General features: G+C 42.0%; 1 protein-coding gene across 1 annotated transcript in view; it reads right to left on the bottom strand.

Annotated features, from left to right (window-relative positions):
- Positions 1-3,549: 3,549 nt before the first annotated feature.
- Positions 3,550-14,650, bottom strand: part of Cd34 (CD34 molecule) — a 23,472-nt gene continuing 12,371 nt past the window's right edge. The window contains exons 4-7 of the mRNA XM_026779991.1: positions 6,476-6,713; positions 6,213-6,265; positions 5,848-6,012; positions 3,550-5,144 (exon numbers count right to left, since the gene is read on the bottom strand). Of these exons, the coding sequence (XP_026635792.1) occupies positions 4,959-5,144; positions 5,848-6,012; positions 6,213-6,265; positions 6,476-6,713 (642 nt within the window). The 3' untranslated portion in view covers positions 3,550-4,958. The remainder of the gene's footprint in view (positions 5,145-5,847; positions 6,013-6,212; positions 6,266-6,475; positions 6,714-14,650) is intronic.

Raw genomic sequence — 14,650 nt, 5'->3', positions numbered from 1 at the left:
GCAGAATTGAGACATGGAGGCTTCTTTTCAGGTGGAAGAACAGCACCCTTTAGTTTGCCCAGCAACCTTTTATACCTCTACTCCTTCTGTGGAGACCCACCGGCCAGAAAGAACACCAGCATCCTTGTCAATTACAGACCACAAGGAAGTTCCACTATCAGTCAGGGGGAGTGAGGGCAGCTGGATCCCAACACAGGATGCTCTTTCCCAGTTGCTCTGCACCCTGAGCCCTGCTGCTACCGTGTTTCCATCTAAGATTCTCAGCCATCTCTCTACTTCCTCCTATATCTTCCTGAAAACAGTAGATTATTATGCAAAGAAATTTAGTTTTTGAACAAAGTCACCACTCTAGACTATTTTCAATCTGAGGTCAGAAAAAATTCTTGTCTGCCCTGTAGGAATTTATGAGCACTATGTCTTATGCTGATGCCTGCAGAGGCAGAGAGGAGCAGATCCCTTTAACTGAAGTTACAGGTGGTTGTAAGCCACCCAGTGTGGGTATTAGAAGTAAAACTCACATTCTCTACAAGAACAATAAGCTTTCTTAGTCACTGAGCCATCTCTTGAGTCCCTTGTCTGCTCTTTAACCAAATGTTATTAAGGGTTTTCTTTGACTAATAAAGTACTTTTGAGATTACTTTTGCCCCACCATAAGGAAGACATAAGACATTAATTTGTGGCATAACATATTTTTATATATTCTTTTTCCTTTTTCATAAATGAGGAAACAGAGAATTAAGGGTGTTTGAAATATAATGCACTCAAGGTCACATAGTATCAGAGCTAAATCCAGTTGTAGGCTGACTTCAGACCCTCATGGATTGACCACAAAGCAGCTCAGGCAGGTCCAAGCAGTTCTATTCATGAACCAAGGGTAACTCAAGAAATCCTTCTGTGTGAGAGTCTTGACCTTCAGAGGAAAGTGAATTGCTTGAACAAGATCAATGACATCTTAGAGATGAATTAGCGTTTAGAACTGGGGCCTATAGTTTTGTGTCTGAGACCCTTAAGTTTCAGAGTCCATCACTGAATGGTTGCTCTGATTGCTTCATCTGCATGTGTTTCCATTTCTGAATTACATTGTGCTGTGTGCATCTTTGGTGAGCTGTGCTCAGGGAAGACAAGGCAGGATTATTATGCTTATTGAATACTAACTTCTTAGGTAAAACAATCTCATCAGTTTGATTGCCAGTGGCGTCTAAAATTGCTAGCAAAATAATGGAAGCACCCACAAAAGTTCCATAAAAAGCTATGAAAAGAATAATTCATTTCGGTCCTAGTTTTGTCTATTGATGTGATAAAACACTGATCAAAAACAACTTGGAGATGAAAGAGCTTACCTGGCTTACATCAAGGAAAAGCCAGGGCAAGAGCTCAAGACAGGAACCTGAAGGCAAGAACTGAAGCACAGATTGTGTTTGTGTGTGTTTGGGGGGGGGGAGGGGGTTCTTACTGCCTTGTTCTCAGGCTCAGGTTCAGCTGTCTTTCTTATACGTCCCAGGACTGCCCTCCTGTATTCATCAACAATTAAGAAAACACCACACAGACCTACAGGCCGGTGTGGTGGAGGGAACTCCTCAAATGGGGTTCTGTCCTTTGATAGCTGTCACAGTTATCAGGTCAACTCTTAAAGTATTACAATGATTGTCTGCAGGCTTCAGTACTAGCTAAGGTTTAAATTCACCAAAGGTCTTGGAATATACTGAAGGGGAAACTCATATGTATTTTTATAGTTCTATATATTACTTGAAAATGAATGTATGTCTACTGAGGTAAACTATTTTTGCCCTTTCTCCTCTGCTAGAGCTAGAAGTTCTATGAATGTCTGCTTCATCATGTCTCTAGAGCAGCCACTACACAGAGTATACTCAATAAAATGTGTTGAATGGCTAAATTTTGATAGGAAAAAATCAGTGGGCCATGAGTAGGTTTATAAGGAAACGAGTAGCATCCTATTGCACAAAACTGTTTGCCTCTCCCTGGCCTTATGCCATGAAACAAGATTGATTTATCAAGAAAAGATAGAAAGGAGATAATATGCTTGTCCAGACTTGAAAGACAAATCATTTATTTATCTGCTCAGATAAAAAGTTGGAGAAGAGTCCATGTATGCAACCTCATTGCCTCCTAAAATTTTGTTTCTAGGCTCAGAGTCTGCTAGGCTTTTGAGTTCTGGCATGACACACAATGGTAAAATGATGCAAAAGAAATGTAGTCACAAACTCACTCTGAAACATGCCACTGGCATTGAGGCACCCAACTGGAGGAACCTAGAAGCCTCTGCAGAAGGACAGTATGCTAAGAGCAGGATATCTTCCTAAAGGCTTAGTGTGGTTAGCTCTACACAGGGAGTTGTACTGAATATATATTTAAAGTCCTCTCCATCATTACCTTTCTATAGTTGTGTGTGTGCTGCAAATGAGATAAATTTGAGTAGACTGTTAAGAAAGGGTAGGACAACACCAAAGAGAAACCCAGCAAACAAGTACCAGTTCTGAGGCTGAACAGTGGGAACCCAGCGGAGCCAGCAGGTGGTGCCATTGCTACATCATGATTTTCAGACCAAGTGGAAAGTAATGCTTTAGGAAGCAAATGAGACCTTTAGAATAAGCTATCCAGCTATCATAGCCACTACTGCATCTACCCCCAGAACATACACATCTTTCCCCTAAAGCCTACATCCTCAGAAATGCAGGGTGAAATGGCCCTGAGGCCCCATTAGCTTCTTTTCTCCCTTTGATGTTTCCAAAGATTCCATTCCCAGTATTTAACTGCTTTCCAGACACCACTAACCAAAGCCAGGCCCTTAACTGGTAACTCATTGCAAGGCGTGCTATTAAATGGCAACTATCTAGAATTTTATGTTCAGTCACCATCTTTCCTTTCTCTGATGCTCCAAACACGCACCACCTTTTGGGCAAGGTCTAGCCTTGTCCGTCCTTGGCTTTCTTAATCCTAGGGAGGAGTCTCTATGAGCAAAGTTAGACAAAAGCCAGCAAGAAGTGGGTTGGGATATGCCTGGTTTTGACACGATAAGACTGGAAGAGTCAACCTTTATATTTAGCCTTTAACCCCCATGCACTGTTGGCACATGGATGTTCCCAGACGCCTCTGAAAATCTAGCCACATCCGTCTTCCACTTCATGTGGCATGGGGGCAGGTCACCTGGAATCTGGTGTGGACAAGTCCTTACATGGCGCTGCCATATCTGGGAGTTGACAACCAGCTCCAGAATAGACCTCACATAGTTCTGGTTTTACCATGAGGTGGGTTAGTGGATGAGCAGATAACAAAGGCTGCCTAGAACATAAATCCTTTCCTTTGTTTTGTATGTTTTTCATGCCGTCACTCACATGCCCCTCTTCTTGGAATGGTGTTTTTGAATACCCAACATTCCTCATCCTCCTGAAGGAGCATTGCACGGCATTGAAGGGCACTGAAAGTCATTGTAGCCTGCCCTTATCTCCACTATAGAAAGCTTCTGGCCTCTCTGCCTCCCTACATGGAACATTTCACAAAGTCACAAGCTCTGGGCATCCTGTCTGGTACCTGAGTCCCTCCCTATGCAGAGCTCCTCCTTGGTTGACCTCCCCCATATTGCCACACAGTTTCCCCAGGCCTGAAATGGAAGCCACCCTGTCACTTAGCACACTCAGCATGATAGGCCACAGCACAGATTTTATCATCACTTTAATTATATTATTCTCACTCATCACTGTTTATTCAGAAAAAAATTCACCCAATCTTCTCATCTCTGGAAAGTTCTGTTTCCAGTCTCATTGAAATCAGGATCCCTGTTCTTCCCCCACCCCCTGGAAAAATTAGAGAAGGGGTCCTGGGTAAGACCCAGGAGAGGAAGATTGTAGTCTTGAAGGGGGTTGAGCTAGGAAAGGCACAGACAAAAAGGAGTCTACCAGGGGACTGAGGCCACAGCTCCCCCAGGAGTCAGAGGGTGGGGAGAGTCTTAGAGTTATAGGAGGTTAGGAGCCTCACAGCAAGAGGGTTCTTCTGAAGAGCCCAGGAGGTTATGAAGCGCTCAACTGAGCCTGGTAATTCAGACCTGTAATTCAAGCTACTTGGAAGCCTAAAGCAAGAGTTTAAGTTTAAGGCCTGCCTGAATGCATAATTAAAGGCAAGCCTGGTCACCTACATAAAACCTTGCCTCTAAATAAGAAGAGGGAATAGCTCAATGGTAGAGCACTTGACTGTGATGTGTGAAGTTCTGGGATCAATCCTAACAACAAAACTAAATTAAAAAAAAAAAAAGAGGCTCAGTTCAAAGTCTAGTTCCACTGTCCTGTCTACATTGAACCAATGGGAATTTCTGTGAGGCCCCAATAGACTAGGTGAGCTGTTGCTTGAAAGCATGGAGCCCAGTATCAGGAACCAGACAGAAAGTTGTCCTGGCCTCTGTAGACGGATATTCGGGAACATGCGACCAAGATAGAAGTCGGTGACTAAATCCACAGTGTCTTGAAGAGTTATAAGAGATGTACTGTTTCTGGCTGTATACTTATAAGGGTGCAGATGTCAGTGAATACCTTGGTTTCCCTAAAGCAAGGGGAAGAAAATAGAAAGAAGAAACAGTAAAAAGCAAAGTTTCTTGGGAGGAAGGTATAGCTTAGAAAAACTAGTCTTCCCAAGAGTCACTGTAAAGAGGCAAGAGAAGAGGAAGAGAAGACCCCAGGCAAGTGCTGCATAGCCACCAATCTTCTTGGCAGCTCCTCTAGACCTAGGCTTCTTTCCATCACAACTTGACCCAAAGGTCAGAGTTTGGGTTCAGGGAGCTGAACGTTCAGAAGGCAGTTTATCTGTCTCCACAAAGGTGAAATGTCCTGGGAACAGTCTCTAAAATGTGTGTGATGTGAAAAGGTAGGACATGAGCTGGAGGCAGCATGAGGTCAGAGGCAGAGATGCCACTTTCCTGGATACCACCCAGTTTTGCCCACCCAGCCAAGTCACAGTTCTGTGTCAGCCACCACATGTTGTCTTGCTGAATGGCCGTTTCTGGAAGTGGCCTGGCCGGTCCCGTTCTCCTGAGCCCCTCGGGTCACACTGGCCTTTCCCTGAGTCTCAGGGGAGGCCCCGGGTCCTGAGCTATAGCCCTGGCCTCCACCATTCTCCGTGTAATAAGGGTCTTCACCCTGGACAGTGTAGAAATAAAGTAGTATTATCTGGTAAGTTGGGTTGTGAGGTACTATGAGGAGAGCACAAAGGGAGGAGGAGAGGGGCAGGTACAGCTACATGTGCAGGCTCTTTTCTTCCCAACAGCCATCAAGGTTCCAGCTCCTAGAGGAGAGAGGACAGAGGAGAGGCACCATACCATGTCAACGTGGCTCAGTAACCAGCCCCATAAGAAATCAGTCTCAGGGACAGAAAAGCCTCCCCAGTAGATACCAGCCATTGGCAGGAGTCAGACTTCAATCTTGTCCCTCCCTCTATCCAGAACACTTCAAAAGTAAGATATTCCTTCCATATGTCCCATGCCTGTGAGCAGAATGGCACCCACGGGGCATTCAATATGTTTACAAATAAGCATGTCCAATTTAGCAACCTGTTCTCCTTTATCCAGCTGAGCTATCCAGGACAATAGGAATAGATAACATAAACCATCAGCTGTGACAAAGACCAGCAGGTGAGCTTGCCCCAGTTTACCCTGCTCCTCATTTGCTGCATCTTATTCCTACTCTTCTGTAGATACAATGTCTTCATGCATGCATATCCCTAGGTCAAAAATACCAGAAATTTCTTTTATGATATTTCCTCCCTCCCTCTCATGATATCCATGGGCCTCCCTGGAAGTTCATTATCTTCCTCATTTACTTTTCCCCGTACCCCAGAACTGACCAGCCTTTCTCCTGTGGGGCTCCAACTGCGGCGATTCATCAGGAAATAGCCAGTGGTGCCCAAGATGGCCAGCAGCACTCCCGAGGTGACCAGTGCAATCAGAGTCTTTCGGGAATAGCTCTGGTGACTCCCAATATCTTGTTTATTGAAGCCTTGGATCCCCAGCTTAAGGAAAAGATAAACAAATGGCAGCATGTCACTTGTGAAAAAAAGAGTTCTAGCGAGAAGCCCAGACCACTCCACATCCCTGGGTGCAACTCCCTGATGTGGACTGTCAGAGGAGGGAAAGAAGTGATGCCTGGAGAGGTCACCGCCTCCTCTCCTGACCCAGTGCTCCCGTGAGATGCATCATCTTGTGAACATACCTTTCTCAAGTCAGACTGGTGCTTTTCCATAAGCTGGAGTTTGCTGGAAAGTTCTAGAATTAGAAACAGGGGTTGCTAAATCTAGAAGCTAGTCCAGCTTATCTTGAACTATCTTCCCATCTTGTCCTAGAAGCTCCTTTTCGACCAGACCTTTCTTCCCAGCACCTGTAGTTTCTGAAGCTGAGTTCCAACCAGGATCTTCAATCATGAACCCCATCTAAGTTCAGCCCTAGTCAATTCCAAGTCCCCAAAGTGGCCCTTACCTGTGCTATTGGCCAAGACCATCAGCAAACACTCGGGCCTAACCTCAGACTGGGCTAGAAGCAAGGAGCAGACACTAGCAGCAGCAGCAGCAGCCTCAGCCTCCTCCTTCTCACACAGTATTTGGGCTAGGCCCTCTCCTTTTTCCTTCTTAAATTCATCCTGGAAAGACAAAAAGAAAAAGCAAGAGATGAAATTACTCGTAAACTTGAACCTCATCCAGAGTCTCAGGTAAGAATCCTGATTCAAGTCACACTATTATGCTCTCCACAAGAAATCCTTCTTTCTAGAATTCCAACTTAAAACACCAGTGCTAAATTATGTACAACAACATAGTAAGAAAGAAATAAGAAACAGGAAATATTTTCTTATTCAATAATTGCCTATATATGTATGCCGAATACAGAATCACCACCAACATGATATCAATGCAATAGTGAATGTTTAATACTAATTAAAAACTAAGAAAAAATCCTTTACTTCAAGGTTACAACAGTTCTAAATGATAGCGAAAAGCCAACAAAGGTGAGGAGTAGAGAACAAGCCTATGTGGATGGACTACACAGCCACTCATGCTGCTTCCCTCTTTCTGTACCAAAGCTATGTCAGCAAGCCTTGCTCACAATGACATAGCATTTTCATTGAAAGCATGGAAGCCAGTTTAATGAACTTCCCAGGTCCTCCTTCAGGTTGTTGCCTGGTCTGCAGGATTCAGGAACTCAGGAGATAAACCCCCATAGTTTTTAACAATTGAATCTCAGGAACAGCACTAATTGGAGGCCCCAGCTATGTCCTTCAAAATGGGCTCCCCCACTAACTAACTAGCTCTCCGTCTCTGTCTCTGTCTCTGTCTGTCTCTCTCCACAGTGGCCTTTCGTAGATAACCAAGAAAACCAAGACTATCTCCAGTTTTGATGACAGATGTCAGAAGAGGAAATGCCTCATGGACATGATAACATTCCTGTTAGGGGAAAACTCTGGAGCTTGTAACTATCATCACACCTGAGCCTTCTAGAGAAGGCTTCCTGTGTGGAAGCAGGTTTGCTGCCCATGGTTTAGTCCAGAGGTCTTCACAGTTGGAAGGGAGCCTGGGTATTTTCCTTCTATTGTGATCTTAGGCAGGAAAACCTCCTTTGTGCCTATGCCAGACAAAGTCAAGACTGGCCTTAGGCCCTGGGGGATTTCAAAGAGCAGTAGGAAAATAACTGGACTTGAGTGAGGCCAGCAGGATATGGCTGGCCTTATAAGCTCTCCACTTGAGCAAAGCACCTTCCCTGGTACCATGCTTTTCAGGTTATAGAAGAGACCACACATAATGAGTCTGGACTCTGTGAGTTTTTAGTTAAAATGTTTGCTTCCTAATAGAGGAGGAGGAACAGGTCTCCCACAGAATCTAAAGTAGCCAAACAAAATGGGACCTTCCCACATTCTCTAGTGCTAAGAAGATGCACTTTGACAATATTCAGCCATTCTAACATTTAGCAAGCCCTGCTAGTAAAGCACTTTCAGAAAATGTGTGTGGGGACTGGAGAGATGGCTCAGAGGTTAAGAGCACTGGATGTTCTTCCAGAGATCCTGAGTTCAATTCCCGGCAACCACATGGTGGCTCACAAGAGCCAGTGACCTCTTCTGGCAAGCAGGTGTATATGCAGACAGAGTACTGTATACCTAATAAATAAATAAACCTTTAAAAAGAAAGAAAAAAGAAAATTTGTTTGTGTGTGTGTGTCTGTGTTTGTGTGTTTTTCTTTATGCTACGTGAGGCTAAGGAAGAAGGCAAGAGGAGTAGCTATGAATTAATTCCACATGATCAAAACTCTTGTGGCAGTTAAAAATCAATGTCAGTTACTATGACCAATGCTCTGTCATAGATGCTTTTCACATATTGACTCATTTGGGTCTCCCACTACTCTCTATAGAAAGTGAGTACTGTAATTCCTTTACTCTTTCCATTTTATAGATAAAGAAACTGAGGCACAAAGACTATTTACTATAAGAAAATTATAACAAAGCACTTAAGTTTGCAAAAGAGGACAAAGACATCTTGATTGTGTTAGCAGAAGTAACTCGGTGTGCTCAGGTAAAGCTGACAGGGAAACGCATGGAAGCAAGTCTGTTGTGTGACAATCTGCCCAGCCTCACTACAGCTAAAAGAAGATGCAAAAGACTCTACCATCTCTGTTTTGCTCCATGTCCTCTAAGATTCAACTCAAATTCCATGTCTTCCAGGAAGCCAGTCCTATCTTTGGCAAATTGGACATTAAGCCTTGCTCTCCAATTTTCTAGAATCTTTTCAAGTCATCATCAACTAGTCTGTGCCAGTCCTCTCAGCTCTAAACTGGCTATATGATGACCACAACAGTGATGTACAAAAAATATTTAATACATAAAGATTTTGATTGGTACAAAACAGCAGCTATTACTGTTATTATCAATAATTATAGTTTTTGATGTATTACCTAGAGATCCAAATTGTGATCATCTTCTTACGGTTGTCATTTACCTCTGTTAAACTCCTAAGTGCCTGTGTGATGAGGGTGAGGGTGCATGTTATGTAATTGAAACCAGATTGCACTTATTGTACCAAATAAACAAAAGAACTCAAGGACTTGTTCAGTCAAACACCCCAACTGGTTGGCCTCTACCTGGAGTCTCTCGACTGCATGGTTAGTTTCTTGGATTGAATTCAAGGCAGTAACAGTGACCAGCCTCCTACTCTGAAATTTAGCAGCCTCAGTTAATTGTGTTTGGGCTGGAGAGAAGCAGGTGGATCCTGAACAAAACACAATGGTTCTCCGGATGTTCAGGATAAACATCCTCCCCCAAGAGACAAGTATCATGAGAGAGTAGGCAGGAAGAAGCCACAGCCTCACCATTTTGTACATGAGAATCACATTTAAGAGTTTCTAACTTCATCTGTGCACACATGTCCATTTTGAAAAAATAATGATATCATCTAACCTTTCTAGAGGTGCATCCTCAAATTCTGTGATACCTCTGCCCATGCTAAAGCATGTTGGTCTGGAGAGGAGAGCACAGGTACATTTCTAAAGGGTCCTTGAGGTATTTCCCAGAGCTATTATTTCTAGAATCAATTGTCTCCCATTGTTTCGTTTCTTTTTTTTTCTTTTTTTTTTTGGTCAGTTTGACACAAGTTGTATGTTATTTGGAAAGAGGGACCTTCAATTGATAAAATGACTCCATAAGATTTATCTGTTGGCAAATCTATAGAATATTTTCTTAACTAGCGATCGATATGGAGGGCTCAAGCCTTTGTGGGTAGTACCACTCCTGGGTGGGTGGTGATCCTAGATTGGGTAAGAAAGCAGGCTGAGCAAAGCCAGGAGCAGGCAAACCAGCAAGCTGCACTACTCCATGGTCTAGGTGTCAGTTCCTGCCTTGAGTTCTTGCCCTGTCTTCCAACCCTGTTTTCCTCAAGTTGCTTTCGGTCATGGTGTATATCATGGCAATAAGAAACCTAAGACACCCTGCAGTCACCTGTTTTAAAGTAATTTTATATTCTTCACTGTATTAAATTTGTCAGTGGCAGGCAAAACCCCTATCTTCATGGAAGAGACTGAAATAATTAAAGGACTATTGTTAATAAGCCAAACAACAAGTGGGCAATGAACTAAGGGCAAGAGTTAAATTGTCTCCAAATATTTCTTTCCAATAGACAGTCTTCCTCCATTAGTCCTTCATTGGTAAGTGATGTTTCCTGTAAGGTAACTGACCTTTATTCTTCAGGTAGAGAGCAAGGAAGGCAAAGGCTGTGTGTGACTAGAGGGCTGGAAACAGACTGCCTCAGAGGAAGTTGGTATAATGTGTAAATGAGGTAATATGAGCAAGATGAGTAGATATAAACTTAGAAAAGATAGTAAAACTCAAACACTTTCATCTTTTCAAGCTGTATGGATATAAATAGTACATATAACAGACATAGCACTGAATAGATAAAGTAGTTCCAAAAATTATATTTGTAGCAAAGAACTACAAATTTCTCCAGAGATACACAAATGGCCAAGGAGCACAAGAAAAGATTTTCATTGTCACTAAGCACCAGGGAACTGTAAACAAAATCACAATGAGATAATAATGAGATAATTATTCACATGCATTGGGATAGCTGTGTATTTAAAAACGAGAGAGGGAAGGGGAGCAGGTGTTGACAAATCTATGGAGGAACTGGAGCCCTGTATACTGTTGGCAGAAATGTCAAATGGTGCAGCCATTACAAAAACAAAAACAGTGAGATGGACTGGAGTGTAGCTCAGTGATATAGCTTGCTTAGCATATGTAAAGGTCTGGATTCAATTTCTGGGAATGCAAACAAAACCAAACAAAAATATGGTAATTCCTCTTAAATGAGTTAACAATTCTATAGCTGGGCATTTACCTCAAGAAATTATATTAGGGTACCAAAAATCATATCCACATTAGTGTTCACAGACACTTTATTCACAACAGCCAAAAGGTGAAAAACTTGTATCTACCAGTGGATGAGTAGACAGAATGAAGTACACACACATAATGTGGAATATTATTCAGTCTTAATATATGTCACAATCTATTCATATCAGTACCTAGAACAGCTAAGTTCATGGAGACAGAAAGGAGAGCAGTAGTTGCCTGGGGTGGGATGAGGAACTATTGTAGAAAGATACACAGAATTCTAGAGAGGTTGGCTGCAAGGTTAGCATGAATGCATTCAACATCACTCCGTGTTACTTAGAAATTGTTATGGTAGTGCTTTCCATGTGTGTATTTTATCACAATTAAAAATGTTAGTGAGTTCCCCTGCACAAATGACTACTATACAAGAAAATAAAGTTATCTGACATTTGAAAAACAACCTTGGGAATCATGACTACAAACATTAAATTAAGCAGATAGTGAAGAAGAGAGAATGGATATTATACTTAGAAGACATGCTCTACTGTGTGGAAACAAGGGCTTGGAAATAGCTCTACCATCCTTTAGAATGTATAGGATGCAGAGCAGAAGTAGAGTAAGTGGGGAGTTAGATGTTACCGTGTGTATGTACAGAAAGAAAATCTAAATGGTCCACACAGGGACAGCTAGCACCTTGGTGCTCATCATGTAAATTGCAAAATGAGGGCTGAGAGCCACATATACAGTTCTGTTGAAACTTGTACTAGGTGCAGGTAGGTCTCAGTATCAGATAAGTACTGCCAGGATGTGTTAATAGGGAAAATCCTTTGGGCGTGGGTAGGGCCTGAAGTTACTAGGACAGTGGTTCTCAACTTTCCTAACCCTGTGTCCGTTTAATGCAGTCATGTTGTGGCGACCTCCCAACCATAAAATTACTTTCTTTGCTACTTCATAACTGTAATTTTGCTACTGTTATGAATCATAATGTAAGTACCTGTGTTTTCTGATATTCCTAGGCATCCCCTGTGAAAGAAAGAGTCATTCAATCCACAGGTTAAGAACCTCTGCACTAGTAGAACCAGTACTTCAAAACCCTCTGACACCAAAGCAAAAATGCAACCTATGGCAGCTAGGAGGGACTGTCCCCCTACAACTTTTGCAAAGACTGTCCGTGATGTGGGAGTGTCATATATCAATCTGTTGATTTCATTGGTTAAGTAATAAACAAACTGCTTGGGCTCATAGCTTAGAACATAGGTGGGTGGAGTAAACAGGACAGAATGCTGGGAGGAAGAGGAAGTGAGCTCAGACTCGACAGCTCTGCTGTCTAGAGCAAAGACGCCATGCTCCGGGCTCCTGGGCGGACGCGGGTATAGCTCTGCTCTCTGAGACACACACGATGAAGCTCCGACCCAGGATGGACGTAGGCTAGAATCTTCCCAGTAAGACCGGTGCTCACTAAGACCGGTGCTCACAGATTATTAGAGATGGGTTGATCGGGATATCAGAATTAGCCAGTAAGGGCAAGAGCTAAAGCGCCAAGCAGTGTTTAAAAGAATACAGTGTTCGTGTAATTATTTCGGGTAAAGCTAGCTGGGCGGCCAGGGATGCAGCCCCGCCGCTCCCTATTACTACATGTCCGACTAGTGGGATTCAAGGAAGGGACCCTTGAAACACCGGGAGCCATGGCTAGAAATCCTGGATCCAGCACTGCTATCTAAGAAAAATTACTCCAGGGAGCACAGGGAGGCACTACTGTTTGTGGCTTGGGAAGAAATATTCTGAGGAAGAAATGGACAGTGATGGGAACACCAGAGGATGACAATGCTTCACATGTGTTCTGTGGTGGTAGTCTTTGTGAACAGTGTAGTGGTCTTCGTTATTGGCTCACACGGGAGAGCTGCTCTTTCCAGATCCTAATCACAGATCCTCCACCTATCTCAAAGGAACACACAAAGAGCTCTCTGGTCAGGAATGAAACAGACTAACATCATAGACCACAGGTAGAAAGAGCAGTTCCTTCTGGAGTATCACTTGTCTTAGACAATGACTCTAGTTAAATTCGATCCTGAGAACAGTAGACTGATAAGAAAAAATTCTCTGCAGTTGTCTCTAAACCCTGGGCACAATAAACTATCATTCTGGTACAGATCTATGTGATGCTCCATTTAAACAAACAAACAAACAAACAAACAAACAAACAAATAAATAAATAAATAAATGTTCCAGCAAGATGACAGGTAAAATTTTAAAAAGGGATGATTTTATTTTTATCTCTAATTAGTGAGGTTAAAATTGGCATCAGACATACATTAACTGTTGCTTGTATTTTGTCTATTCATGTTCGCCTTAAATGGTTTTGAAAACTTCACTGAGTTATTTTATTCTGCAAACTTGTGTATTTATGATTTCTGCCACTTTCAAATGCTCTAAGTTAAATGGTCTTTTTGAGATGTAATTCTAAAAATTTGTAAGTCAGAGATACCCACCTGATAGCTGCAAGTAAGAAACCAGTCATTGGAGTAGTCAAAATAAGTAAGGCATGTCCTCTACAGCCTAAAGTTTGTCCAAACCATACCGTCAGCTGTTACCTACAAGGTTCCCTTCACTGCATTCCCAGAAGAAAACATTTTACTGTAAAAGAAAACAGCACTTTCCCCTTCACCTGCATCCTTTCTCCAGGGCCTTGTTACTGCCAGTAACAAGGGATTTACTGTAACACACAAAAATTCACACCACACCGCATACACTCTAACCAATGTGGCCTGACAAGAAACAGAAATAAGAATCACTACCACTAAAAAGAATGAGAAAAATAACACATTATAGCAAATAATTTGTAGTTCACTTTAAAAATGAAAAAAAAACCCCAGAATCTCCTAGAATTAATTAGCAGGTTCAAGAAAGACATAAACTGAAGATAAATATTCAGGCTCCAATAATTTTCTAATATCTAAGCAATAGTAAGTTAGAATATATATTAGGATATCCTTGATAAAATCCATAAAACTTATAGTGAAAATGTTGGGGATATACCTCAACAATGAAATACTTGCTTGGCATTACACAACCTTGGGGTCTATCCCCTTCCAAAAGCAAAAAAATGTATGCTGGGGAGTGGGGACCAATATTGAAATATTTTAAATTAAAAAAGGTGATGATGAACAATACAAAATACGACTTGGAAAAACTGAAGGATATTAGCAAGTTCCTTTTCAAATTTTTGTAAATTTTTGGGGGCAGGGATCTAGTCAGATATCACCAAAGATTTTCTAAAAAAAAAAAAAAGAGAGAGAGTTAAAAACTCACTTTTGTGGTATAAATAAGAAAGATCTGGCTTGCTGGATATTAAAAACATTGTAATGTAGAAGCAAATTTAAAACAGACAAAAGTATAGTCAACTTGAAGAAAGAAAATATCTCAGAAGTATATGGCCAGACCATATAAAAACTTAATATAAATTCAGTATGCATTAAAGAGTTACATGTAAGTAATAAGATTATTTAAATTTTAGTTGGCTGGTTAATATCTGGGCATTGACAAGGGCTCTTAACATGAAAACAAGCTTAAAAGTCTGACGACCTCAAATAACAACAAAAATTATTTAAAATTGGTTTTGCCCTTTATGTTCACAAGATGGGGACTCTTATTGTCCAAATCCAAGGCTCAATATTAGAAACAGTCTGACCCTGCTAAGCTCCCAGACTACTTACTCAAGTGAGGCCAATCCAAGACAGCTTCAGGTATTCAGAGGGGTTGGGGTGGGGATGGGGGGATGAGGTGGG

This window comes from Microtus ochrogaster, chromosome 6 (genome assembly GCF_000317375.1).
Source record: "Microtus ochrogaster isolate Prairie Vole_2 chromosome 6, MicOch1.0, whole genome shotgun sequence".
Classification (NCBI taxonomy): Eukaryota; Metazoa; Chordata; class Mammalia; order Rodentia; family Cricetidae; genus Microtus; species Microtus ochrogaster.
Note: the sequence above shows the minus strand (reverse complement) of the source record. Positions and strands in the feature narration are given on the sequence as shown.